Source organism: Dermacentor variabilis, unplaced genomic scaffold (assembly GCF_050947875.1).
Source record: "Dermacentor variabilis isolate Ectoservices unplaced genomic scaffold, ASM5094787v1 scaffold_12, whole genome shotgun sequence".
In the NCBI taxonomy this organism is placed as follows: domain Eukaryota; kingdom Metazoa; phylum Arthropoda; class Arachnida; order Ixodida; family Ixodidae; genus Dermacentor; species Dermacentor variabilis.
This window is the reverse complement of record NW_027460280.1, coordinates 58,325,199-58,353,066: the sequence shown is the minus strand read 5'-3', so window position 1 is coordinate 58,353,066 and position 27,868 is coordinate 58,325,199. Positions and strand designations below refer to the sequence as shown.

Below are 27,868 nucleotides of genomic sequence, written 5' to 3'. Positions count from 1 at the left end.
TCGCTGTCCGACGCATCTCTGCCCCACCGCCATTTTACCCCACCCAAGGCTCCGTGGAGGACTGTTATTTTCTTGTTATATTTATACCTAGTATTTATTCATAGATATTTATATTTCAGCCTGATCTGGAATGGTTTACTGAGAAGAAAGGCAGAGCTAGCCGAAATGCAGTCTATTAGAGCGCCAGGACAGTTTTCAGCGAGGTGAAACGAAAATTCACAAACTTTGGGCATGTGTTTACTGTACGAGTCCGTAGAAATCTTCTCATCGACTAAGGGCTGAACAAAAACGGGGTGGGTTCCATAAAGAACCCGCCGTTGGACCAAACTGCGTTCAAGCTGGAACTGATGGAACTGGAGAATATTGTCGCCAACACGGTTTACCTCAAGGCCAGGGAAGGTTGGTGTTTTCGTATCCGTAAGGCCAGGTGCATGCACTGTGCACGTTCGCTCGTGATGGTGGAGGCTGCGTGCGAAATGCCGGCTCTGTGCGGCCTTTCGCACCGACATCGGCCAGTTTGCCGTCCGGCCTCTTGTAGCGACCAGTATCCAAAAGCGACTTGATCGTGCGGCGGGAGCCTGGCAATTCATAGCGGCACGGCTGCTTCGCGCAGTCGGAAATGCCGATCCGCCGCGCGCTCGGCGTGGCCCTTAACGCACCGGCCTGCATTGCGCGCTGAAAACTCTTGTGCCTCCGATTACGTTAGGAATCCGCCACAAAGTTCAGGGCCTTAAACGTCTGCGTTTTCTGGCCCTGTGCTTCGTGTGCCCCGATTCTAACGTGGCCAGCAAAAAGCGAGGTTCGACCACGGCCGGCCATTTCGGTGATCAGAACTACGGAGAATATTCCGCATCTGCTGCTGTGATTTCCACTCGAAAAGCGACGATGTGGTAAGAGACGTGTATGTTTCCAGCGATTGCACCGTTCGATTTTCGCCATTCAATGCTGCAGTCTGGACTTCGGTAACGCTGGTGGTACAGTTGTGCGTATCTCAAGACTCTACCGGCGACAACTTTTTTCCTGTTGCGCGATGTGTACAAACGCGGGGATGAATTCCTGCGGTACAAGCGCACGTGGCTTCGATTAATCTTGCCCAATGCGAGCGCGAACGAAAATATTGCAGCCATCATTTGTGTGCATGTTAACATTGCAGCATAAGTGTAATGGTAATATGGAAAGCATAATACTGTGTTTGCTGGCGCCTACCTGGGGTTGCATGGTGAAGTTTTGTGAAGAACTGATGCGTGTTCTAACCCAACAGGTGGTGCAGACTCAAACAAAGGCAAAAGCAAAAAATGGAAGAAGATACTGCAGTTTCCGCACATTTCACAGTGCGTATATCTCAAGGACAAAGTTGGTAAGCAGTTTTGACTTCATGATTTTGATCGTTGGAACTAGCTTTTGCGTTACCCTGATTTTCTATTACCCAGTATTTTGTGAGCATGTGCTTGTATACGTGGTAGGCTATACTTGTTGCTAGAGTGCTGTAAGTCTCATGAACAGTTTTCACTTCACTGTATGTTCTTTGACAATACTTGTTGAAAGTGTTCTGCATTCATGTGATTGCTTTCTCATTAGCCCTATGTTTACTGTTGTGCAGTAGTGTAAATATGTATTATAGAAGGGCATTGCGACTGCATCTGTGCCAACACGGTGGTATCATAATTCCTGGCTTTTTCATTACTTTGTTTATATGTATGTATTTAGTGTAAGACAGTCACTAGCTTTCACATTTAATTTTTCATTGCTGCACACATCTTGGCAATGCAAATTTGCATCACTTTTAAAACATCTGGTTATGTGCTTTTTGCATTATGTCAAAAGTAATTAGTAATGAATTGTCTTACAAATTTGCTGACATTTATTTTCCTGGCTCTAAAGGTCTTCCACTGTTAGTCAGGCTTGTATGAAATGTGGTTTTCTGGTTGCGCATGCAAGAAAAATGTAGTGCAGGAAAAAGCATATATTTTGTATTGCATGGACTGCAATAGTATATATATATATATATATATATATAAAATGCAGAAAATGTGGCAACAGAGTTCACATTGTCTGAGTTGTACGACTTTGTTCAGATGAATACTGTTATGTATTGACAGCGCTTTTGAGGACAGTAGGGCTTATATCTTGTTTTCTCTGCTCGTATTTGCTTGTATAATTGCTTGTATTTGTTCCTCCAAGTCCAAAGCATCAATCCATAGCAGATTTTTAACCTGATTCACTCAGCCTCTCATCCAGTTCATGATTGGATGGTGCCTTGGTTACATCCTTGTTAGCAATCATGAACAACCACTAAAAGTTATGTAATAAACGAATTGTGAGTACAGCCTTAAATGTGTAGACTGAAGCTTGTGTTTAATTATCCACAATGCAGTTTCCTCATCTTTCATGAACAGCCACAAAAGTAATAGAAGTCTTATGATTGCAAACTGAAGCTAGTGTTTATTTATCCGTAAAGCAGTTTCCTCATCTTTCTTTTTCTACATTTGCAAATTCAACATGTTTTAGTTCTTGTCATGCCTTGTCGCTTTGTCTGTCTCATACTTACAGGCGTCATCATGGAAAAGCAAGCATTGTATAAGCATGTGTCAAGAACTAAGACTTTAATATGTATTATATTGTTCCACCTTCTGTTAAAACACTTCTTTCTTGCTTTTCTGACATTGTTGAACCCTTAAAACATTAGTAAATCTGAGTTTTGTCAATTCTGCATGCTGTCCTTGTGACAGTGACGAGCATCAAGGCTTGCTTTGACAGACCTTGCTGCCAGACTAATTTAGATTGTTCGGTGGGGAGAACAAGCCATTAGGAGTTGCAGTAGTCTTGCAAGGTGCAGAACATCTAGGGGTACACTTCTGTTAATGTTCCATCTCATTCAAAAGTTGCTCTGCTTTCTTTAACAGCTAGGCCAAGTGGTGCACATGTAAACAGCAACCTAGCATCATGTGATTCTAGGATGCCACTGTCACCAAGCACAATCATGCCATACACATTATAAGGTCACCTGAGTTCTGTATATGCATCTGAGTTTGTTTGAAAAGCTTGGAAAGGATTCTGTAAAGATAACGGAAAAGTTTGTGTAGTTGGGAACAGGTGAAGTTTACAGTGTGGCGCACTGGGACATCCAGTTAATAGATTTTGGAAGGATCTCTTAATAATTGAATTATTAGGACAAAATTGGCTTCGAAATTGCGTTTCAGGACTCCTCGAAGAGCCAAGATATCCTGTCCAAGGACTGTGCATTCCATGAGTTTCCAGCAAGTGTTCTCCTCATGATGTCATTGCCCCAGACATTTCGAATGGTTTTGTGGATGTACAGCAGTGTTATTGAGTTCTTAGCAAAAATGATGCCAAGCAGCATTTTGTTAGCTGGGAGAGGCGAGGTTTTATTGGTGTATCATTTGATTATTTCTGCGAGGGGGAGGGGGGATTTGAAAACCAAAAGGCAGTGGCATTTAAACTGGCATATTATTTTGTTGTAATTATTGCAACACAAAGTGCTTTGACATCACTCCATCCAACTGTATAGTGTTGCCACTAGGAATGCAACTAACTTGGTCTTATAAATTTGGTCATTACCGATAGTTTAGTCAAATAATGTAAAATGAACAAAGTGGCATGTGTATATGATGTGTGCTTGTATGCAAGAGAATATTACATCACTTTTAGCATTAATATGCTGCAGGATCATGGAAAAGTGCCCTAGTGACCAGATGTGTTAGTCATTAAAGGTAATATTTGTGAGTCACTTATGTATGCATTGCCTGTGTTTCCGTCTCTTTGATGGTGGCTCATTTGAAAAAAATTTTTTTTTGTTTAAACACATTGGTATAAGGGTAAGCGGCTACTGATTTGATGCTCAAGAACGGGGCACAAAGATAGCTTTAATTTTTTCAATCGCTGACAACATGATTGGTGGACATGACTTGTAATCTTCAGAGCTAACAAGCACTTGCTTGAGCAGAGAGAAGGCTCAAATGTGCATCTGCTGCTGGTTTGTTTCTAAAGTATTAGTTGACCTGCTTGGTGCCACTGAAAAGCTGTGACAATTACCACCAAGGTTGATCGTCGGGTCAGTTGGTTTTGCATTTTTAAAGTACTTTTCAGCATGTTAGACAGGGACATAAAAGTGGACACACACAGTGCTGTCAATTTATGACTTCAACATATGTAAGCACACATGGTCTTCAAAGCTATTACCACTACACTTAGATGACAGTCTTTATTTTTCAGGCTCCTATGAGTCTGTGACAGTGCATTGCACACTGATGTATGTTTACTAGCATCAAAAGAGTATGTCGGACTTCCAGCGAGACTTGCATCTTTTGCTGCTGCCAGTGTCTTGAGCAGCTTTCGTTGCTCATGTTTGTTGGCTGATCAAAGTGTGGCCCATGGCATTCTTTTGAATACTGATTCATCTGCAACACTTGGACTGACCTTTTATCTACATGGTATTTTTTATTTCTATCATGGCTTTGCCATTATTCACTTTTTAGGAGTGACAGGACAGTTTTTTCTGACATTTATTCCACCACAGAGTTGTGTTGTGTTTTAGTTTCGCATGAAGCAGGCAGTATGAAAGGCACATAAACTTGTTTAGAACTGCTGTCTTTTGTTGCATTAAATGTAAGCATGGCATTAAGAATTATATCGGTGTCGCACGGCCGCTTTCGATCACAATTGAGCCCAACCCGGATCGAAATTCTCAACTGCGATTGGCTCCCTTCCGCAGATCGAGTAAAGAAGCCAATCACGACCGAAAATTTCAACCCGGATTGGGCTTGATCACGATGAAAAGTGGTCGTGCGACATCCGTATTATAATCCTTTGGCTCGGAGATCACACTCATAAGGGTAGCATTCGGAGACTGTTGCAGCATCTTCCAGCTGTGCTACCCCATGGCCGTCATGTACATTAAAATGATTGTTTACTGTGGTCAGTTTAAAACGACCAAACAACTGATCCCATGCTGGTGGTCTCATGGTATCACAAGCCACTTGAACATACACATAGCATGAATCTGCTCACAAATGGAGCATCTGGGTATAGTGGCCCTAGGCCACATCGCACCAATGGGAGCTGAGCGTATCCATGCTTATTTGTGTGGCTTTAAGGTATCTGACCATCCCTTGCACCTTCACTCATTCTTTGCATCCGCTTCACTTTCTCCTATGAACGCACATGAGACAAAAACAAAATGCGACAGGAAGGTGAAGGCTTGAAGCAAATCCATTCCTAGAGAAGAAAGTGAATAGATAAAACTTGTTTTGGTCTACATGGGCATGCTGCGTATTGCTTCTGTGTGTACATCAGAACACTGTCTGTGATGGTAGCAGTACTCAACAAACATTGCAGGTTTACTCATGTTGCACTGTATTTGCACTGCATCTCGTTGCTACAGCGTGAAGACAGATGGCCAAAGTGGCCATGCTTTATTTAAGATCAAATTAAAATACGCTAGCAACATTATGCACTGATACTTTGTCAAGGATACCCATTCATACATGAGTCAACACAGATATATCAAATTTTGAAATTTTGTGTCTGAACTCGTGTTGAATAAAATGAAAAGAGATGAAAGGCATGTGCAGTAATATGCAGTGTGTCATTCAAGTGGTTTAGTCAAATGTAGTATTGGTCCACCTTTCTCAGTGTTGATTTCCTCAGGTAGCTACAATATGAAAGAATGGGTTCTGTAAATGTACCCTGTTTGTGTTGACTTGGAATGAAGTATGAAATGAAATATTGTCTCATTTATAGTTACTTGCAAATCATACCTTTTCCATCTTCACATATTTAGTAAAAGGAATTAACTGCAAGATGCCACACTATAATTAACACTTATTTACTTCAGCTGTTTTGTGCCGAGCAAACATGTTTGAATGTTGGGCTTGTTTTGATTTCATGTATCTATGGTAACACGTCTCCATTGGCTCACACAGTTAGTTAGGCACCCTTTTATCATGATGCAACCTCAACAAAGGGTACATTTTGTTGCATAAACTTTGTGTTTGAGGGATATGACAAAGCAAAAGCCTAATGCATGCGTAGTTGTGAGTGGGTGAAATGTTGGAGCAGCAGTCCCCAGTTCAACATGTACTGCCATGTTCTCTGGCAACATTAAGTGGAGCTTAGCTGTTGTCTCACTAAACCGCTTTGTCAAAATTGTCGCAGCATGTGAATATGCATTCCTATGCATTTAACCAAACAAAGTGGGCTACAGCAAGCTCAGTTAAAGCACACTTTTGGATTACTTTTCAGCGAGATAACGCACACTGCCTTGATTCTCATTGCTGTGGCGCTTGAAAACCAACCTGCACTATGCGACTTACTATTTGGTGATTGGAAAGTCGCACATTTCATCTCATTGCAACTATGCATGCCAAAGGTACTGTATCAGCAAGAATACAAAATGACTGATACTGAAAGGGCAGAAATGTTCCAATTATATGTATTAACATTCCTGATAATAATTTTCTGTGTTTATTACACTATGTACATGCAGGTTGCCACGTTGCCTCTTCGGTGGCAAGTAGTTAAGAGTAATCTTTACCATAGGATTCTCTATGTAAATGCATGTGAACTCAGATATAGGGCACTTACAGAATTTAGGTTAGGTTTGTTGCATCGGGAAGCAAAAAAAAGAAATAAAAATCCACCAACCGTTAAAAGCAGGTAATTAATCAACGCCATAAATTTTCAAAAACTTTATTGCCAAAAATCTGAAAGCATTCTTTTTTAATTAAGCATCACATTTACAACTTTGTAACTCTGCAATAAATAACTATATCGGTATTCTGACAACTGCTTACATTGGGAGACTTAAATAGATGAAATTGAGGGACAGCAGTGAGATCAAAATGTACTGCTTCAGAAGATGCTGTGGACATGTTGCAAGCAGTTTTCTTTATGCATTTTTACTAAACCTTTGCTGGCATGCAGAACAATAGATTTACTTCTTTTTTTACATTCCATCAAAATAACCTCAATGATATATCCCCTTCACGCACTGTGTGCACAATTGTGTGCGCAAGGTAGTGCATCCAAGGCAAAAGCATTAGTGAAAATGATGGTATTTAAAACATCTTGAAATCTTCTTAAAACTGTACTGCAAGGTTTAATAATATGTCCAAATTGTTCTAGCCAAATCCTTTCGAAGGTATATGGCTGGATGTTTGCTGCTGTTGTCAGTATGGTTCATGTAGATATTGCACCGGGCATACTATTCAAGTGGTTGGATAGATGCTTGCCAAGTATGCTAGGCATGTAATAGTTGATATTCTCATATCTGACATTCCTGTAGAGAGTTCTTGCATGGAGTCCACATTCGGTGAGCCTGACAAAACTCACCGAAGAATTGAAAATTCTCATTCCAATCTGCAATTGTATGCTTTTCATGATATTGAAGATGAAGAAATATTGTGAAACTAAATTTAGATAGAAATAACTGGCAACCGAAGGGTATGTGCCCAGTCAGCAATGGAGCATGTTGCATGCAAATTCGGATACTTGTGGATAATCCAGTAACTTATGATAGTTACCTGCCATGGTTGCCGAGTGGCTTTGGTGTGACGCTGCTGAGCACGAGGTTGTGGGATCGAATCGCGACCACAGCGGCCACAAATTGATGGGGGCGAAATGCAAAAACACCCGTGTAACCCCAGGTGGTCAAAATTAATCCGGAGCCCCCACTACAGTGTACCTCATAATCAGGTTGTGGTTTTGGCACGTAAAACCCCAGAATTTTAACAGTCATTCCAAACATCATGCACCCGGAAACACACATTAAATTACAATGGGAAAAGGATCTTCTGGGGAGCAGAGAGATAAAAATAACAAAAGAAATGGTAAGAAAGAAAAATCGCCGAGACTCGAGGTTTTGCCATTCTTCAATAGCATCGAGCAACTTGTGTACAGTGATTGCCGAAGCGGCTCCTTGTGCGTTTCTTGTTGTTTCTGTGTGTGTGCAGTACACAAATCTCAAATGCAGGCATGCCACTGTTGAAGAGCACTACGATGCACTTAGGTTGCCCCGCCCAGTGTCTAGACTTTTGCTCACTACAGTACAGCAATAGTACAGCAGGTCCATTCCACTTATGTTCTGTTGTCTGGAGACAGGTTGACCCTTTGTACACAAACTTCTCGCAGGAGCTGCCTTTTCCGTGCTGGTGTTCTTTGTAGAGTTATTGAAATGTAGCTGCATGTCATTGTGGTTTGTGCTGCTTTCTGCTTGCAGACATCTCCTACGGGTACATTGTGGAGCAGCAGCCAATTGGCAGACTTCTCTTTCGGCAATACTGCCAGACGAAACCCCATTACTGCAAATGCAACAGCTTCCTAGATGCTGTGGTAAGATTTCTACAAAGGAGTTTGCAAATGCTGGGTTAAAAGTCCATGTTTTGTGTGAATAATGTGTTAATGTAAAAATTTATTACTTTTTGTAGATGTTATGTAAGTGCTCCTTCTCCTGCAGGCTTCTTTTCTTCTTTTTTTTTCGTAGCAACACATATGTGCACATAAGTATGTTAAATCTGTTGCTGTTATTGCTTTAAGAGCAAGTAAGGTGCAAGAGAGTTAATGTGTGCATCAAGCCCTTCATTGTGTTTTTATATTACTTTAGGACTGTGCTGGCACATTGTGTGATGATGTGTGGATTTACATTATAATGTGTGTAATGCAGGCCTTATACAAGAAGTTTCATTGAGGTCAATGCTTGCCAGGTTGTAGGGAATGTTGCCCTTGAGAAGGCATTGAGAATATGGGTGATAATGCAATAATGGACAGTATCAGCTAAACATGTGTAATAATGTTTCTTTGTTAGATGGCTAAATGCTGGGATGATGAGCTGTTAAAATCTTTCATTTGAATTGCATATGAGTATCAGTAAAAAAAATCACTCTAGGTACCAAATACTTCCCTACTTAAATAAGTAGGCACAGAAGCAAAAGAAGGAATGAATGTAATTTTCACAACTGTACAGCATGTCAGGGGATGGAAGTAAAGAATAAGCATAGGTACATACCTCTTTAAAGCATGTAATACAATTTCTAGGAGAGAAATCAGGTGTAGACTTTCAACTGGCACAGCACATCAAATAGGACAGGTGAAGTGTAACTACAGTTTATGTAAATACAACAATGACTATAATAGGACATGGTAATTTCACATTGCCTTATGCAACTATAAAGATTGGTAGGTTTAAATGCATAATTGAAAATGCTCTTAAATGGACTAAATAATGGCATTGTAGAATTCTGTGACACAAGACACATTGATGATGCAGAATTGGTGGGCTTTCCTTTAACTCTGCATGCAGCCTGAAATAAAGGTGTGGTATCATTGGTCATCACAAGCTCTTGTGCAAGAAATTCACTCCTCCGCATGCTTGCTTGTAGCAGCTGCCTCTTTGTGTAACTGCAATACTGCCTGCTGCAAGAAATTTGTCTTCTTTCTGTACAGAGGTTGTAGAAATAAGTATATATTTCTGTATTAGTTTGTGTAACAGCTAAGAGCAGTCTTAGAAGTTGTCAGTAAATAGCCATAATTTACATGGGTGTGTGCCTTGTGCAAAATCTAGTAGTCATACTAAGCTTATAGTTCCATCTTAATACAAATCAAATTGCTAGAATAAGACTGTTTGTATTTGAAATTGGGAATATATTCAAATACCTCTAGTAAATGCAATCAAGCCTGGATGTAGTATTGAATTTCAAGAGTATTGCAAGATAGTTTGATATGCGCATAATTCAGTATGCGCCTCCATTTATCTATGACAACTTCCTGTGAGGTGTGTCAAACTGAAGTTTTGATTGTTGCAATTACTGTGTGCACCTGTAATGTCATCCAGCGTGCATGCTACTGTGAGGCATGCCCTTTCTGGTGTGACATACTTGGAGCAGTACAGGACAAGCTAATGCATGACAGTGGGATATGCCAAGTATGTATCCCATGGACTTATTCCTCTACATATTGTGCACTACACTCATTGCATACAGTCATATGCGGTGGCACAAATGCTTACAGGCTAGCAGCTGAATCTTTGAGCACTGCTAGATAAGGAAAGCATCAAACTGTGAAGTTTTGATTGTTACAATTACTGTGTGCACCTGTAATGTCATCCAAAGTACATGCTATTGTCAGGCTAAATAAGGAAAGCATCTAAATGGAGAGAAAGCACCCTAGGCATGAGGTCACTTCCCTTTGTAAGGATATTGCAACTATAGTCAGCAATTAGTCAAGAACGCAGGAGAGGCTCCTCCGAAATAAGCACAATGCACCTGCCATTTATCTCTCTGCATTTCAGGAAATAGTTTCCTTAGAAATGCCACTGGCACGTAGAGGAGGAGTACTAGCTTTTGAGCATCAATGAGCATGCCAGGATCATGCATCACATGCCCAAAGAGCCAAAGTCGCCAAGTGTGGGGATGCAAAAGACAACTTACAGCACAATCAGCTCGTTTGAAAGGGGTATGAGGAGGAAGATTTCACTGACTTTGTGCACACAGTACCTCCCCACCAAAATCTCCTTCCCCCTTCATATGTGGGTGTGCCGCTCTGGAGACGTACCAGGAAGGGCTGAATGGACCAATTGATCCCTTTAGTCACTTGCACCTGCTGCACAAAGAGCATCTGAAGAAAGTGAAGGTGGAGGGACGGTGGTACAAAGGATGAAAAAAGAGAGGGAACTATAGCTAAGATGATTCACTGGTGCATATATACACGTTCCATTTGAGGGACTTGCTGCTGTGTTCTTGATCTGTCGCTGACTAGTAATTGTGGTCACGCCATAGATGAGAACAGTGCTCGATCACTAGTCGGTGGCCTACAGCCAGGTCTAAGCAACCAAATAAACCTTCCTGTAGGAGGCCTCTCGTGGAGATCCCTGCACATTGCAAGTGCTTAAGGAAACACATCTTGTAGTGCATAGCACTTCATGCTTTTTGATATATAGGGTGTCTTTTTTACCTGTGCGAAAATTTAAGAAATTGTCTGTGGCAGATAGTACAATCCTAACCGTTAATCTAAGTTACTCAACGAGGGGGCCATTATATCTATGAGAAATCAAAATGCTTAATTAAATAATTAACATTATCACACTAATTAAATTTTAAATTAATTACTTTTTGGCACATATTTCAATCTGAATTGTAGCGAGTGAGTTTGCAAGGCATACTCATTTTAAACGAGCTCTCAGGAGTGCACCAGCTTTGAGATAACAATTTTCAAAGTGTCCCACGATATGCACTGGCTCATTTAAGAAAACGCAGTTTTATGCATTGAAACACAAAAATAACTGGAACACCAATGCATTTTGTGGCACACTTTGAAAATGAATACCTTGAAGCAGGGGCAGTCCTGAGAACTCGTTCCAAATGGATACATCACCTTGCGAACTCACCCACTATAACTTGTAGACTGAAATATATGCCGAAAAGTTATTAATTGAAAAGTTCATTAGCATAGTTATATCAATTATTGAACTGAACATTTTGATTTCTTGAAGTAATGGCCGCCACATCAAATAATTCAGATTAACGGTTAGAATTGTGCTATTTACTACATTCAGCTTTTAAAATTTTGGTAGCACTAAAGAAAACACTGTAATAAACAATGTGCCTGTGGATGCAGTTGCATATAGGTGCGGAACTCCCCTGTGCTTGATTTACATGGGGTTCTCAAAGAGATAATTCTAGGAGTGTGCAAATATTAAAAACTTTTGACTAATGAATGGAATAGTCACTCTTTGTTTAGGTCATTAAACTGAATAGTCGCTCGAAAACTCGAATATATTTCAAATACTTTTTACATACTTACATTGTTGACTGTACATGATCAACCATTAAATTAAAACAAGAATGCGACAATATTCATCCCATCCGTAGTGGACATAACGTATTAGAGCAAGCCGCGTTGCTCAGACAGCCAGTCTTTTCCGGCTAAACCTGATGACTCACAGTAAAATGTTGTTTAGACGGCATTCGGCAGTGGGTATTATTTCGGTACTGTTTATAGATGCCTTCTCATTTCATTGCAACATACTTTATACAACAGTGGCCCCATCTGCCGCAACAATTCGAACTATACAACAGGCGTTTTTCCCACTTTGTTATCGCCACAAACGATGCGCTTGTCTGGTTTGGTCGCGAAAGTGTACGGAGATATTTGGCCCGCACCACAGCGTTACCTTTATAAACATTATATGTTAATGCATGTCCAGGTATGCTCCAAAAAACCCCCCAGTATGCAAAGTTGTTTTTAACGCCGCCCATTGTGGTTTTACTAAAGCGTTCTTCATAATGCGCAGTGTAGTGATAGGAAGTTTCCATTGTTGTGAATACTAGGATGGGAGAATTATTGGTGACAAGGCTGTACATCATACACAAAGTATTAGAAAAATATTCGTTATTCCATTCTATTCACGTCTGGCATTATTCATTTCATATTTGATTGGTCTTAAAGATTGCTGTTCAGATGTCCCTGCATATTTCCACGGTTTGGTACAGACAACTTCAAGATATCCAGGTTCAGTGTAAGCAGGCCCTGCTGTAATGGCATTCAGTTACCACTGCATGAATTTATTCAATATAAAGTTATAAAGTGGCGTCACTTTGACGGTAATTTGGCTTGCAGAAACATTCTCCTGAAACTTTTAAAGGGAGCATGAAATGATTTTGAAGGTTCTACACGAATGCGTTAGGGTGTCTGGTAGGGAACGTCACCGTGAACATTAGGGGTCAACTTTATGGCCCTGCATAAACACTGCAATTTGTAAACGGATTTTAAGAATTCATATCCCTTCTGGTCAAAGCTTTATTGCTCTGCATTTTGTACCTCCTCCATTTATTCTGCGTAGAATGGGTAAATGATGTCACTCAGGCTAGTGCACTACCTCATTGGTTTCTTGTATAACATTGAGAATGCATGCTGTTGCAATGCTCTTTATGTTTAGTGGAATATGTAGGTGCACACTTTGCTTACCTGTAAAAAAAGTAAAAATACAAATGCAATAAACATACAGATAGAGAATATGCAAAAAGGGCAGGGGGGTTAACCAGTAATATTGTTTGGTTACATGAGCATAGACAATTACTTCAAAGCATTAGTCAGGAGTGGGACTCCCGCACCAATTGCACCATTTTGATAAAAACTCAAATTTCTGCGCCAAACGGAAAATTGACAGACATTACGCCACAATGCACCAAAACGACTTTGGCATGTGTGCTCCTATGGTGGCCGCGAACAGCGAGCGGATTGTTTTTCCGAGAAAAGTGCAGTTCACATTCCACGCGACAGTGCCTCCCAAACAGTTTCTTGTAATTTTCGCGCTTGTAACATTGGACTTTTCGGCGCTTTCGGCAAGGGGCCGGCGCGCGTGCCGCCACTCCCGGCTGTCGTCGCTGCTGTAGGAACGGCCAGGATTTACAGTGTATTAGAATATGGTTTAGCGGGCCAAGCAGCGCAGTGCTCCTAGCTGATGCACAACACAACGAGAAGTAGGCTGAGGGCACTGCGAACAAACTCGATATTCGGTAGGCAGGTTCAGCGGGCTGGCATCTCTGTCCCCTGGGCTGGTATAACAAAACTATTCCAATCTATTTTGATGCCCATATGGGTGAGGCCTGAGCCACTCTGATCTGTCATGAAGGGCTCATGGCGGATTTGGAATAAAAGCAAATTGGAACAGTTTTACATTACACAGCATAACGTAAAACTATTCCTACCTGTTCTACTGTATAACTTTCTGGAATAACTGATATACCCTGGTCCACTATGTAAAAATGTCTAAAAAACAGTCATAGTTTCGCCGAAAACACGGAGCATCAATTGCAATAGCAAATTAGCAGACATTAATATGAAGTAAGGATAGTAGTTTTATTTGTCGTGTAAGCCTGTAATCATTCACTTACTAAATTAACAAGCATGCTGTGTCGTGCACACACGCAAACCTGAACACATCTCACTCGATTACCACCCAGACTTGCTGTCAAAACGCTAGAGTGTGGAAGCGCAGTAGCGGTAGCAGTGGGCAAATAGACTTTCGTGCTGCCATTGGCTTCAACGCGAACTAAGCAGGGAAAACACATCGTAAATGACGGTATCAATACTTGACACTCTATGTCCCCATCACAGATCGCTTTCAAGTTAGTGCCTGCGTGGCCATGCCATACGCAGTAGCCGTTGGATTAGAACATTCCCCCCTCCCCTCCTCCTCAGTGCCTTGCACGTGACAGAAGACGGCACAATTTCTCCCTGCTTTCCTCCCTTGCGCGCGCAATATTGAGTCGCTATCGTCGGCTCTCCCTTGCAAGCTTTTACTCGCACATGCAGCATACGGTGCACGGCCACGAAGGTATCACTGTATCACTCTTGGACTTTATACGGAACATGAAAGCAACGCCTGTCGACAGCCGCGCAGCAGGAAACGAAAGAGCAGTTTATTGCGAGAAGCATATGTGTTTATACACTGGCAGACCAGGCTTGGGCATGCGTATCAAAATATTCTTGATGACGTAGTCACTGGTCACATCTTCCTTCCTTTGAGAAAAAAAAAAAGAAAAAATAACGAGATTGTACGAAAGATTGCACAACCAACTAATAAGTCAATTTGCACAGCTTTCACTGAACTGTCTATGTGTGGTGTTCTGGGAGAGGATACCTTTGCAGCTCTCTACGCTGTCGTGTGCTTCTACGGAGCGCCTCTTGAGGTGCTTGTTGCTCAGTGTTGCTCGGCTGAAGGGAGGACTGAGGGGTCGCTATTGTACACTCGTTTTTCTGTGGGAAAGCTTGTCCTTCTGTTGATCTCAGGTGCTCCCTTGTGCGTCTTAGATGCTGCCCCTTCTCTGTCGCAATGACATAAGAGCGCGGTGTACTTGCCGGGCCTATGACAACTGCTGGTGCCCATGTCCTGTGTGTCGTATCATAAACAGTCACGGTGGAGCCCCTGTGAATATCCGGTAGACCTCGCGTTGTTCTGTTGTAGAATATGCGTTGTTTGCGCATTATTTCGACGAGTCGCTTTTGGACAATTTCGGTTGGCACGGTTTGTGGTTCGAGGTGGCAGTCAAGTACTGGCAATTTAATCCTCGTCTGACGTCCCATGAGTCGTGCGGGCGACTTCAGGCGGTTGTCCCTTGGCATGTTCCTCCATTCTAGCAAGGCACTGTAGAACTCCAGCGTTCCATACCGGCACTTCTTGAGCAGTTTCTTTGCTTCTTGGACGGCCCTTTCAGCCATGCCATTACCACAGGGTAATGCAGACTGGAAGTCTCGTGAACAATGCCCAACTGTGTGGAAAAAACGCGGAAGCACGCACTATTGAACGGGGGGCCATTATCACTGCATAATTTTGCTGGGATGCCATGAGTGACGAAAATCTGCATGCACATGTTTGTCACTGCTTCTGCTGTTGTTCGACGCATCTGCTTAATCTCGAAAAAAAAAAAAAGAATAGAAATCTACCATAACAAGGTACTCATCGCTCGTGGTAGAAAAGGTCGACTCCGACTACTTGCCATGGCAGAGTAGGTATGTCGTGACTAAGCATGGGTAACCTGGCGTTCCTGTTCTTGTACCTTTGACAAAGTAGGCACGTCTTCACGAGAGCTGCAATATCCGCCGACATGCCAGGCCAGTACATTACTTCTTTGGCTCTTGCCTTCATTTTTTCTTCACCCCCGTGTGCCGCGTGGAGCAGATGAAGTACCTCTTGTCGTTTTGTGGGGGGAATGACGAGTTTGTTGCTTCTTAGGAGGAGACCGTCTTCGACATGTAGTTCGTCGCGGTAATCCCAGTACGCGCGCACGGCCTCGGATACCTGTTGCTTGCTCTCGGGCCATTCGTTGCTTGTGTAGCTACACAATTCAGTCATTGTTGCATCTTTCAGTAGATCTTCACGGATTCCCTGCAGTTGCCGATTGGAGACTGGAAGCGAAGAAAGAGCATGTACTTGAAAATCCATCGATTCTTCCTTCAGCTCCATCTTGTTCGAAAAGCGTGACAGCGCATCCACTAGGAACAGTTCTTTTCCTGGCTTGTAGGTCACTCTTATAGGGAACCTCTGAAGAGTGAGTCTCATACGCTGCAAGCGTAACGGGCACTCGCACAGCTGTTTCTTAAGTATTGACTCTAGGGGGCGATGATCAGATTCGATGATCACCTCTGGCTGCCCTAGCAAGTAGTCTTCAGTCATATCGAGTGGCCTTGGCGGCTGTAGCAGAGTCGACGCCATTCTTGCAATGGGCGTTTGTAGTCGGTCCGTGGAATCATTCATTACCGACTGGCGGCGGTAGCAAAACGAACCGCCGACCCCACTTCTGACACCATGTAGACAGCCGAGCAGCAGGAAACGAAAGAGTGGTTTATTGCGAGAAGCATGTGTGTTTATACACAGGCAGACCAGGCTTGCGCATGCATATCAAAATATTCTTGATGACGTAGCCACTGGTCACAACGCCAATGATGCCGGCGCACAGGTGCATGCAGTGTCCATATAATTGCTATCACAATAATAAACCACAGTAGTTCATAATTCTGGTTTCTCCTTACGGTCTGTTGGTGAAGCACATTTCCAGGCACTTCGCCTACACTGTCGAGACATTAAAGAAAAATGTATTCATAAAGAATGTCTGGGGCTACATTCAGAAATTTTCTACTCACTATTGCAGAATGCATGTTTTACAGCGGAGCTGTTATGTGCTAGGTTCTGGTGGTTTGTGTGCGTTTGAAAAAAAGATGGCAGCCACCCCAAAGCTAGAAGAACTAATGCATAAAGCAAAAGCGTATCACCAGGTATGCCGCAGCTGCATTTAATCGCGAGAAGTGTCAAGACATATAATGGTAAAAACATATATAGTAATAAATAACTAAAGCCGTAGTAGGCACTGTTTAGTATGGATTGCAGTTTGATGTCAATGTCTCTATAGGCAAACCACGTAACTTTATCTCATTTCGCTTCCACCCGTGCAATGGGTAGGCCGCGTGAGGTGAGGACTGCGGAAGAACAGCGTGCCTGCGAAGAACACCGTTGCGAACAGAATCAGGAAAGTGCGTGGCGACAGCGGGCGTCATGTAATACGGACGAAGGTCGTGCCGCAACCGCCAAGCGTATGCACCTTTTGTTGGATCACCCCTACCGACTCCACTTCCATTGTAATTGTGGGTGATTTCAACATAGACGTGTCTTGTCCAGACGGAAAGGGGTTCGTGGCATTTCTCTTAGAAATGTTCGGCATTCAACGTTACACAAACATCAGTGTGCCCAAGACGCATCATCGGTTGTGTATAGACCTCACATTGGGCCAAGAACCTTTCCACTGTCGCCACAAAGCCACTGGCCATATAACATAGCGAACATAAAGCAATAGTCACCTTGGTGAGCAAATAATAAATCTAAAAAAGCAAATAATAGAAGGTCAAAAATAAAGAAAGCATTGAGTATGCAGTTTAATAAAACAAAACATAAAATCGTGAGAAAAACAAAATTCATAGAGGTATGCGTCTTATTTTCAATCAACATATTTATTATGAACATATTTATCACCATATATACAGCTCCACTGCTTATCCACCTTCACAGTGTGGAATGGCTCTGAATTTCTTGTGGTTGCTATCACCAATTAAAAACCTACAGGTTATATTACTAAAATTTGCAAGCAATTGATGGTTTCAGATTCACAAACATAGTCTGCTTCAAAATTCAGCTTAAGACATTGCTTATAAAACAGTCGCAGTACAGAGCTCATGTCGGTTTATTCTGTTAAGTCGTGGTTTCGAAGTGCACTGCCATATTCCATAACTCCACCAAAATTAACATTGGCCTGTTCCATACTGCTTCAAAATTAAAATTTATCTGCTCCATGCTGCTCCAAAATGCAATTTTGTCTGCTCCAAAGTGCTCTAAAATGCAATTTTACTTGCTCCAAAAATTTCTACAAAATTACCTTGGGCAGTCCAACCCCTGATTAGTGCACTTCTACCTCACATTAACTTCTGCACCTCAGATACAGCAAGGTCTGTTTCTGAAGGGAGAAGGAAACATGCCTGGTGCTTTCGTATACCTTTCACACTGTAGTTTGCTATTGTGCTGTGCTCTCATTTATTCCTCAAGGACGCTAGTGAAGCAGTGCTGATCTCTCTGTAGTGTGGTATGTGTAACAAGGAGTGCACTGCAGTGAGTGTCTGCTGTACAAGGTATAAGTGCAGCGCATAAACTACATCTTGAGATTGCCATCACCATAGTAACAAGAAAAAATGTGTTCGAAAGAAATACAGGAACACAGTCCATTCAGGCCAACAGTTCTTGGTGGTGAAATAAGAGTATGGTTCTGGCAAGCCACAGTAAATCAGCTCCGTGCAAGCACCCTGGTGTGTTTTCTTCTCTCTCCAGGAGGAGGGAAGGTGGTCTTGAAGGAAAGGTGGTCCAACATTTACAAAAAGCGTTCATTTCAACTTTTGAGAGCAAGTGCAGACCGTGTTGAGTTATCTTAAGTGATAAAGTACAGTTTGATGGATATTTTGAAGCAGTCTTCATTTCCGAGTTTCGTGTTTGAGTTTGTATTGTTCGTTAGCCTGGATTAGCATCATTTGAAGTGGCTTCCGTTACCAGTTCATCTCTGTTATTGGGGAACTGTCGCTTGCTTGGCTGCTTAGTGATGCATCTTCAACTCTTCCTCTCTGCAGTGCTTGCCATGGTTCTGTGCTCACAAAGATGTGTAGTTCATTCAAAGCACGTCTGTAAATTACAATTATGAGGATAACCTGCACATAAAAAATTTGCAGTAGTAGTAGTAGTTGAGTTATAGTAGTATAAAGTGGAGTTTGCCAGTCGTGTGTGGAATGGTCGCAAACATATAAACTGCTACTGTCTTTTTCCCTTCCTCTCTTTTTTGAAAATTATTATTATCATCATCATCATAGAACTATTTCAAGAATATGTTTACGTGCAAATGAACTTCTTTTTCAATACATGAACTGTAGTCATTATCATCAGCCCTGAGCCAAGGTATATTGACACCTTGGTATGAACTCTGGACCAAGCACTTTTTGGGATACCGCTTTCAGTGGATGCTGATTGGTTAAGGTCTGTTTCGTATGGAGTGACCTTGCGCTGCAATTTCCACATGGGCAGACTTTGAATTGTCATTCTACATGCCCCGACCGCAGTGGCTGCAATTTTTTCATTATGTGTGTTTGAACTCACTACTTTATCAAAAGAATAAATAAGCAGGTGGCTCACAGTGATGTTTCTAATGATTCGTGTTGTTATTAGTTCAGCATCTCTGAGCATCAAAAAAATTGCACGCCTGAAGGGGCTGACAGCACATTTGCTACACCTGCCTCATGCAAGTGCAAAATTGCAAGAAAAATCGCACCATGTGAAACGAGCTCAAGCCATCATTTGAAATACTTGTTGCTCCGATCAGGCGTGGTGCCGAGCACTGTCACACACCAAGTGAAAATTAACTCTGAATCAATAAACCCCTGGAAGTTACAAATTCTCTTTAGAAAAGTAGAAAGATAGGATCGTGATTTTTTTTAACATTATTGTTTTCTCTTTTAGGAAGCTTATGAATTGCAGTTGGATGAAGACCGTGCTTTGGCAGCTCAAGATGTATTCAACAAGTTTCTCAGTGAACAGGTAAGTCCCCAAATAAAAAAACATTTATTAATAATTGTCACTCAAGTTATTACTTCTCCTGCAGTCAAGTGAATTTGTGGACGTGGTCAATGAAGATCTGGTGGAGAAGTGCAAGCAAGGCCTGGCAGAAGCGTCCAAAGATTTGTTCGCTGAATGTGCAAGGTAAGGCAGATACGGTTCATGATAAGTCAGTTGGACAGGTTGGTTTAGCATTGTAAAACTTTAGTGCATATGTTAATAACAACACAAACAGGATGGAACGAGGATTTATGGAAACATGTCATCTTTTTATGACATATTTGTATCCTTCTTGTGTTATTGTTGCACTCTTCTTGATATTTGGGAATGCTGGGGAAGGTTGCCTAGGTAATATCCACACATCTTCAGTTTTATTTTTGCATTGGCCTAAAGTACTAGATAAGTTCTATATATCTCTGTAATAATAAGCCTACTGATGCACACCAGGACTGGGTGTTTAAATATGTATGGATTTTTACTTTAGTGTTTCTTGCTTTCGTAAATTTACTTGAACCTGCTTATAATGGCACCACAGTTCAACTCCTGTTATGAACAAATGTAGTACAATTACAACCACTGCAATAAGCATTTCACAGAACTGCAGGAATATAGCATAGTAAGTGGTAAAATGCTGTGATAATCACAGGGACCAAGTTTTAATGATGTTATGACTTGGAGAATGTGTCTGGGAACTGGAGGAATAGGGGGGTTTTACATTACATTAGGGTCACAGCACCATACCTCGAGTACTACAAACATTCACAGCTTGCAAGGGATCAGTTCCTTGCTTTCTTCTTTTTTTTTTTTTTTTTTTTTTTCCTTTCTTGTACGGGTGTACGACATACACTGCTGTTTTGCCGCTGTTGCCACTGCCTGTAGGGCCCCAGGCCTCTTCAAGCTGCTCAATGAGCAGCTTTTTGTCTGGGGTCCATTTTTCCTTGAGGAAAATAAAACTGATTCTGATTCTGACTCGGCTGATCTGGGACGAAGTCATGATGAGTGGCTTGCTACATACACATTAAAGCATGTGGGAGGCCGTGAAAAACCAAGAGCGCATCAGGAGTACAGAATAAAACTAGGGCAAGCAAGCTTGCACAGACAAGGCAGAACAATGATAGAACATCTAAGGTATAGAAGAAAAATGTTGCTTACCAGTTGGAAACTTTGGTGCAGTAGCTTCTGCCCTACTGTACTACAGTACACTACTGTACTACTATTGCACTACAGTAGTGGTTGTCTGCACACCACATTATGGCACAGTGCCATGTTGTTTGCTATGATGATTTTATTTCTGCAGGTGCCACTGATGTTCCAGAACTGTGCAATTTCTAAGCTTGGGTGATGTGAAAGCATCTGTCAGTGACATCATTGATGGCTTGGAACCAGAGCCTTTAAGCACTGTGAATACATTGAGACTATGCAGCTTGCATATTGTGTCTATTGCATATTGCTTGCATATTGGAAAGGTGCTCCTGGCACCTTTCCTCCTGAAAGGGCTCCTCACCAGGCCACATAGCAAATTTTGGTTAGTACACGCCGGAAGTTGTTACGTGCCCTCTGGGACTGCTCTAGCACAAGAATTTTTCCAATTGGTTCATTAATAGCCGAGATAGAAATATTTCAGTGCTGTAAACCTATGATTTCAGGAGGTAAACGTCGCCACCAACACCATCAACATTTTGCTTGCGAAGCTCCGTCTAGGCTCCGTTAACAAAATTCCTTTCCTGCATCCTCTTATACGGAAGCCGAAGGATGGCATGACGCATACTGTTGCATTTGTCTCATTTCGCACAGTGGACAATTCTGCATACTGTGCACGAGAACATCTGACTAGCGGTATAAGTCAGTGCTACAAGAACACTGAGGCAGACGCAAGCGGATCTCAGGCATGATCGCATGCTGGAATACGGTAGAAAATTACATAGTTTCGCTCTCTTCGCACGCGACTGCACGATATGGGAACAAGCAGACAAAACGGAAGTACACCTCTCTTGCTACAGTATGAAGTAAAACAGACACGTTGACATTCGGTTTGTAGGTTTTATTATTTATCTAAACTTTAATTTGTCTATTGAAGCAACAGATCAAACAAATAACGGCTGTTGCCTCGAATAATTCTCAAAGGTCGCATGCCACTATGGACGACGTCACAGCACTGCGATGTACGTAAGTTTACTTGTGAGATATACGTCGATTCTCTTGCTGGGAGCGCAGCGCCCGCGAGGAGAAGGGCAAATGGGGTTTGGTTTGAAATTTAAGCTCATTGTGCAGCGCATAGCTGTGCAATACTTAGCAGAGCCGATCGTTAGCGCGCATTGTATGCACTACGCTTCTCAGCTCAAAATGGTGAGACCTGGTGAGGGGTTTTTTAAGAAGCATGAGCTTGAGCTTGGGATGAATTCCAATGCCACCTATTGAAATACATGTAAAATGAAGAAACGCTTTAATGAGACAACTGCTAGACCGATTTGAATGAAATTTGTTGCATTTCAGAGAGAAAGGTAAATTCTAGTGACTGTAGGAAGCAACATTTTGATTTAGGGCCTGGAATTTCTTTATTAATTCCTAGAAAATCAAAGTTAAAAAAGAAATATAGGAACATGAAGTTTAAGAACCTTTAACTCAGCACCAAAAACAGATAGCAGTTTTGTAAACTGCATCTGTTAAAGAACTTAAAGTGGGCAAATTTGATATATGAATTTACAGCTTGCGTCAACTTGTTAGATGTAAAAAAAAAAAAAAGGTTTGGTAAAAGTTCCATTTACCAATTGGTGGTATAATTCAGAGGGGTGTGTAATACATCAACTTTGTCTGCTGATAGATGTACTATTATATGCAGTTTATAGATTTATGATATATTGTTGCTGAGTTAGAGTTGTAAACTTAACGGTTTCATTTTCTTGAAATATTGCAATTTTCAACAGTTCTTATTTAAAATATTGATGACCTAAATAAAAGAGCCTGCTTCCTACAGCCACTTGATTTTAACTTTTAATTTGAGCAAACCTCATAAAATTTGGTGCAGTAGTTGTCAAGGAAAATAATTTCTCTGATCCCATATACAGTAGACTTCTGTTAATTCAACCCTGACGGGACTGACAAAAATTTATTGAATTATCTGGCAGGTGATCGCTGATTCATTTCACGGTATTTTCCCAATCCTAACACTCCTCCTAATCAAATGCGCACTCACTTTCGATGTGTCCAAAGCAGAAAATTAATGTAGGAATGATATGAAAGCTCTTACACAAAGTAGAAACCTAATGCGCTCCCGAGTTTTAGCAAGAAAAATGGGCAAGAATCTAATGCGTATTGCACAATGGCTGTCGGTTTCCTAAAGTCAGCTTCACCGCAGTACATTCGTGTTAAGCATTAAAGCAAACAAGCGCCGCGAAGGCGGTTTTGGTATTGTGTCTGATTGCACCTCACAGGCAATTTTCGGTGCACTTTTCCTCAAAAAAAGAAAGTGGGTGTTAGAGTTGGGTAAGTGTTATAATCAGGCATTGTGAGCTACAATTCTTGCTTGAAAATCTTGGTAGGGCCAGCCGAAAATGACGTATAGTGACTTTTCATGTCACTATACGTGTCAGGCAAGTGCGTACTGACTGGTCAAATTCGAATTATCCAGCAAAGGTCAATTTTAGGATCGAAATAACAAAAGTTCAGGCTCATAGAAATGCATGGGCTCTGGCCAGGGCCTTTGGGTGGAATCAAATTAACCGAAAAATCGGATTAACCATAGCCCAATGTACATAAGTCTAATGTATTTACATTGGAGCCCCCAAGCTAAAGCTTCCTCTTAAAGGGGCCCTAAACACTTTTTGAACATAGTAAGAAAACGTTGCTGATCTGTCGTAGACGCTGCTGTGAACATGTGAGCCAAACCTTATTGCACAACATGCATAGCAAATAGTGTTGCATTGATTGCATTGATTGTAAATTGCACTGCATGCACCGCAATTTACAATCTCGTGCCAAGAACAACGACAAATTGCTTGCTCTCACTTCTGCAATGTCATCATGCAGCGTCATCTCAAACAGCTGGTCCTACCAACACCATTGCCTGATTTCATGATTGCGAGAGCATTCTCAGTAACGCATCATGCTAATGTTGAGCTAAATAAATAAAAACATATATATGTCTGCGATCTGAAAAAGACAAAAATCATTTCATCTTTGCGCTGCCGGTTTACACACAACAATCGCACATAGCTGCGTCTGCTGCGTGTGGCTTCCAAGATAGCAGCAGCGTGCTGCATAGCATAGTCTACTGCAGTCACCGTGGGGTATCACAACGAGCCCTTTTGCCACCGCAACACTCAGCTTTTCAGCAAGGCTTTGCCCTCCTGACTTCTCCGCTGTGTAGCTTCCAGCACGCTAACGGAGGCGAAAAGAAAGTAGAGTATTGGTGCGATAACTCCACTTGTAGTTTGAGACGGATTTTTAAAAAATGTTACGCCGCGAGATTCATGTGGCAGCGTCCTTCCAATAGTGAGGCTATGCTATGATTAGTTAGAAAAGTGTTTTATAGCCCCTTTAAAAGGACACTACAGGCAAATATTTATTTATTATTATCATTATTATTAAATATTATTATTTCGTGTCAAGAAAATACTTGGTTCCAGAGAAACTCTCTATTCATTCCTCTAGGGCAATTCAAGCTACCCGCGAGGAGCAAGGCAGTGTGACTCTGCATGCGTCAGCAGTGCCCTTTACAGTTGTAAATGAAAGCCGGCGCAATGGTTTTTGCGTAAAACACGAATGCGCATCTAGAAACAGAGCAAGACGTCACTTGGACACTGCATTTTCTGCTGCTTGCAGTTAATATGAGCTTCGAGAGCCAGCAAGATCAGTTCAGCAACTACGCTATATCAAAACTACCAAAACGTGATAGCACGGGCGGCAGCAGGTCAAGCGAAAGGAAACCTTTTAGCCGCCCCCCCTCTTTGTCGAGGGTAACTTCTATGAGTTCTGTTTTCTAAGAATCGAATAGAAATAGGTGGCATTTTCTTCAATGTTCCCATGCAATTAAATCATTTTATCTTTTTAAGTGGTCGAGTACTAGTGACACAAATATAACAAGGTGTTATAATGTCATTGGGCCTGTACTAGAATTGGCCAGTAGAGTTTCAGATCATGTCGCACATTTACCTCAATTTCTGGCTTACTAAAGCTCTGTTCTCGATGATGTTGGTGTTAAATGTTTTCGAGCATTAATCTATCACTTTACTTTGACTTAATATTCACTTTTAGTGTCCTTTTAAGTGAACTTGAAACTACTATCTTTGAGTTACGTGTGTACAGCCAGACACACATATCAATCGTCACATTATTAAAGTGAAGCCTTCTCAGTGGAGTCTGAACAGCTTTGATGCTGTGGTCATGGATGGATTGTCATGAAAGGGAATGCAGAGGAGAGGATCATGTGAGAAGATGTTGTGAAGAGGAGAGTCCATGCCGTCATCCATCACACTGGAACAGACACCTGTGCTCACTTCGAGGCAAAAAGGATATGCCCACAACACTACTCACGGCTATGCAGGCATTGGAGCCTGGCCCTACGCTAGTATACACAACAAAAGAAAGATGGAGATGGCTCCCGAATACTTTCAGAATGCAGACAATGAAGTGGGCCATCAATGTGTAAAAAGTGATGCATCATGTGAAGCTGCTTTAGCCAAAACGCGAGAAACAAAACTTCACTTGCCTTGACAATCATTGATGTCTGCACCGTTTATAGTGTTACTTTAGTAAATATAAGTTGTTTCTTTTGTTCTTTGGAGTGGATGGGGAAGTAGCGCTGCATAATACCCAGGTTCATTATAAGTGTCTGGATATGTTCTGTGCCTTTATGGCCCTTTCTTCTTTAGACCACTAGGAATCGCCACAGTTAATGAAGTAGAAGCATGTTGCAAAAATTCAGCAATGTGATCAAGCGCCCTTGAAGCGGTGTTCTGCATTATACAGCGGCTATATTTAGTGTTCCTAAAATAGACGTAATTCCATATCAAGTAATACAGCTCATTAGCTATTTTGATAGTTTATCATTTTCATTACATGGAAGCACACAATTGCATAAAGATATGCTACTTAGCAGTCCCATGTGCCACAGTTATTACTGGAGACAACTCATTGTTTGCATCCATTAGCTCGCATAGCATTGTTCTGTGGCTAGCCAGAAATGTGTAGTAGTAATGGATGACTGCAATGTAAACAAGGGCTGGCTTGCAGCATACACGTTGCAAGCCAACCCTTACTTGTGCATTTTTTTTTATTCCATCTTCCTTTCTTGTTTAACCTTGCAAACTGAATTCTGCACAGGGCTGTCAAGGAGTTCCTTATGGGAGGGCCCTTCAAGGAGTTTGAAGGCAGCATGTACTTTGACCGGTACCTACAATGGAAGTGGCTGGAGAGCCAGCCTGTGACTGCCAAGACATTCCGCATGTACAGGGTCTTAGGCAAAGGTGGCTTTGGTGAGGTGTGTGCTTGCCAAGTGCGTGCTACAGGCAAAATGTATGCTTGCAAAAAGTTGGAGAAGAAGCGCATCAAAAAGCGGCGTGGTGAGACGATGGTGCTGATTGAGAAGCAGATCCTACAAAAGGTCAACTCTCGCTTCGTGGTAAGTGATGGGCACAGATAGCCAAATGGACACAGGCAACATGTGCATCGATAAGATACAAGTTGTGTTTAAAATGCAGGTGAGCCTGGCCTACGCGTACGAGACCAAGGATGCACTGTGCCTGGTGCTGACCATCATGAATGGCGGGGATCTCAAGTTCCACATGTATTCTATGGGTGGGGAGCCTGGGTTCGAGCCACAGCGGGCACGCTTCTATGCGGCAGAAGTGACGCAAGGTCTGGAGCACCTGCATGCCAAGGGAATAGTGTACCGTGACCTCAAGCCAGAAAACATCCTGCTGGATGACCATGGCCATGTACGGATCTCAGACCTTGGCCTTGCAGTGGAGATACCCGATGAGCAGGAGGGTGTCCGGGGTCGTGTGGGAACCGTGGGCTACATGGCACCTGAAGTGATCGACAATGAGCGGTACACCTACAGCCCAGACTGGTTCAGTTTGGGCTGTCTCCTCTACGAGATGCTTGAGGGCCAAGCCCCCTTCCGCGCACGCAAGGAGAAAGTGAAACGTGAGGAAGTTGAGCGCAGAGTAAAGGAGGAGCGGGAGAAGTACTCAGCGAAGTTCAGTGAGGAGGCCAAGGACTGCTGCCAGCAACTACTGGCAAAAAGCCCCCCAACCCGGCTTGGCTGCCAGGAAGGCCGTGCAGGTGCCCTCCAGGTAAAACGGCACCCTTTCTTCAAGAGCCTTAACTGGAAGAGACTGGAGGCGGGCATGCTTGAGCCACCTTTCGTGCCCGATGTGAGTTATGTGTGGTGCACTGAGAGCATAGGTTACCACTTACACTCAAACACTTGCCTTGCAGCCACATGCCGTGTACGCAAAAGATGTGCTGGACATCGAGCAGTTCTCCACTGTCAAGGGAGTCAACCTGGATGCCAGCGATGACTCCTTCTATAGCCAGTTCAACATGGGCTCAGTGTCCATACCGTGGCAAACTGAGGTGAGTTTTGCACCCAGCAATGTATTAGCTGCTTACTGTCGGTGTGCGCATGCAGATGATCGAGACGGAGTGTTTCAAGGAGCTCAATGTGTTTGGACCGAGCCAGACGCGGCCCCCTGACCTCTGCTGGGAGCTTCCCCCGGCAGAGGACCGCCGGGGCTGCTTCCCCTTCCGCAGGAAGCCACGATCCCGGCCCAGCTGAGCACTCCCAGACTATGCAGACCCTGTATTCCAGGCATAATTGTTGCACCCAATGGCACTCTGAGCCCAAACCTTTCAGGGACCCTTGTTTGGTGAATTGTTTGTGCAACGCTAGTCATGACATTCCTAGTTTTGGCGGACTACTCTTAATTTATTTGACGCTCCTGTTGTGGAGTAATGTGGCACCATTTGCATCCAAACCTTGTGTGTGTTGTCCTGAAATGGCAGTTTGGTTTTGTTTGTAATTGCAGGAACGTTTGCGAGTTAACCTGTGGCAGATGCCCGCAACCCCTACCTTCTGTGTGTTTAAGTGGAGTTGTGATTGTGCCATTTACATTTTTGTAAATATGTCAACCATGGTAAACTAGCTGTTTTGTGACTCCCTCAAATAAATTGTCATCTCTTGGTCATGGTGAGGCTCACTTTGCTGCTGTT

At 42.4% G+C, this 27,868-nt stretch overlaps 1 protein-coding gene across 4 annotated transcripts; it reads left to right on the top strand.

The window, feature by feature from the left end:
* The first annotated feature begins 11 nt into the window (after positions 1-11).
* Gprk2 (G protein-coupled receptor kinase 2) lies at positions 12-27,841 on the top strand. Of its 4 annotated transcripts, none has more exons than XM_075676580.1 (9): positions 12-399; positions 1,271-1,357; positions 8,237-8,349; positions 19,559-19,636; positions 19,683-19,798; positions 25,976-26,273; positions 26,353-27,030; positions 27,095-27,232; positions 27,288-27,841. In XM_075676580.1, the coding sequence occupies exons 1-9, from the start codon at positions 348-350 to the stop codon at positions 27,432-27,434; spliced, it is 1,707 nt and encodes a 568-aa protein (XP_075532695.1). In that variant the 5' UTR covers positions 12-347; the 3' UTR covers positions 27,435-27,841. The 4 variants fall into 4 exon arrangements, with proteins under 4 accessions (XP_075532695.1, XP_075532694.1, XP_075532697.1 ...); XM_075676579.1 differs by having other exon boundaries at positions 1,262-1,357; XM_075676582.1 differs by having other exon boundaries at positions 13-399; positions 19,701-19,798.
* Positions 27,842-27,868: the final 27 nt, after the last annotated feature.

What these genes read in the sequence shown, in the direction of transcription:
- Gprk2 (XM_075676579.1), top strand. Translation starts at nt 348, where the DNA reads ATGGAACTGGAGAATATTGTCGCCAACACGGTTTACCTCAAGGCCAGG. An exon ending in TTACCTCAAGGCCAGGGAAG is followed by an intron (nt 400 to 1,261) that starts GTTGGTGTTTTC and finishes CTAACCCAACAG; the next exon opens with GTGGTGCAGACTCAAACAAA. An exon ending in ACAGCTTCCTAGATGCTGTG is followed by an intron (nt 8,350 to 19,558) that starts GTAAGATTTCTA and finishes TTTCTCTTTTAG; the next exon opens with GAAGCTTATGAATTGCAGTT.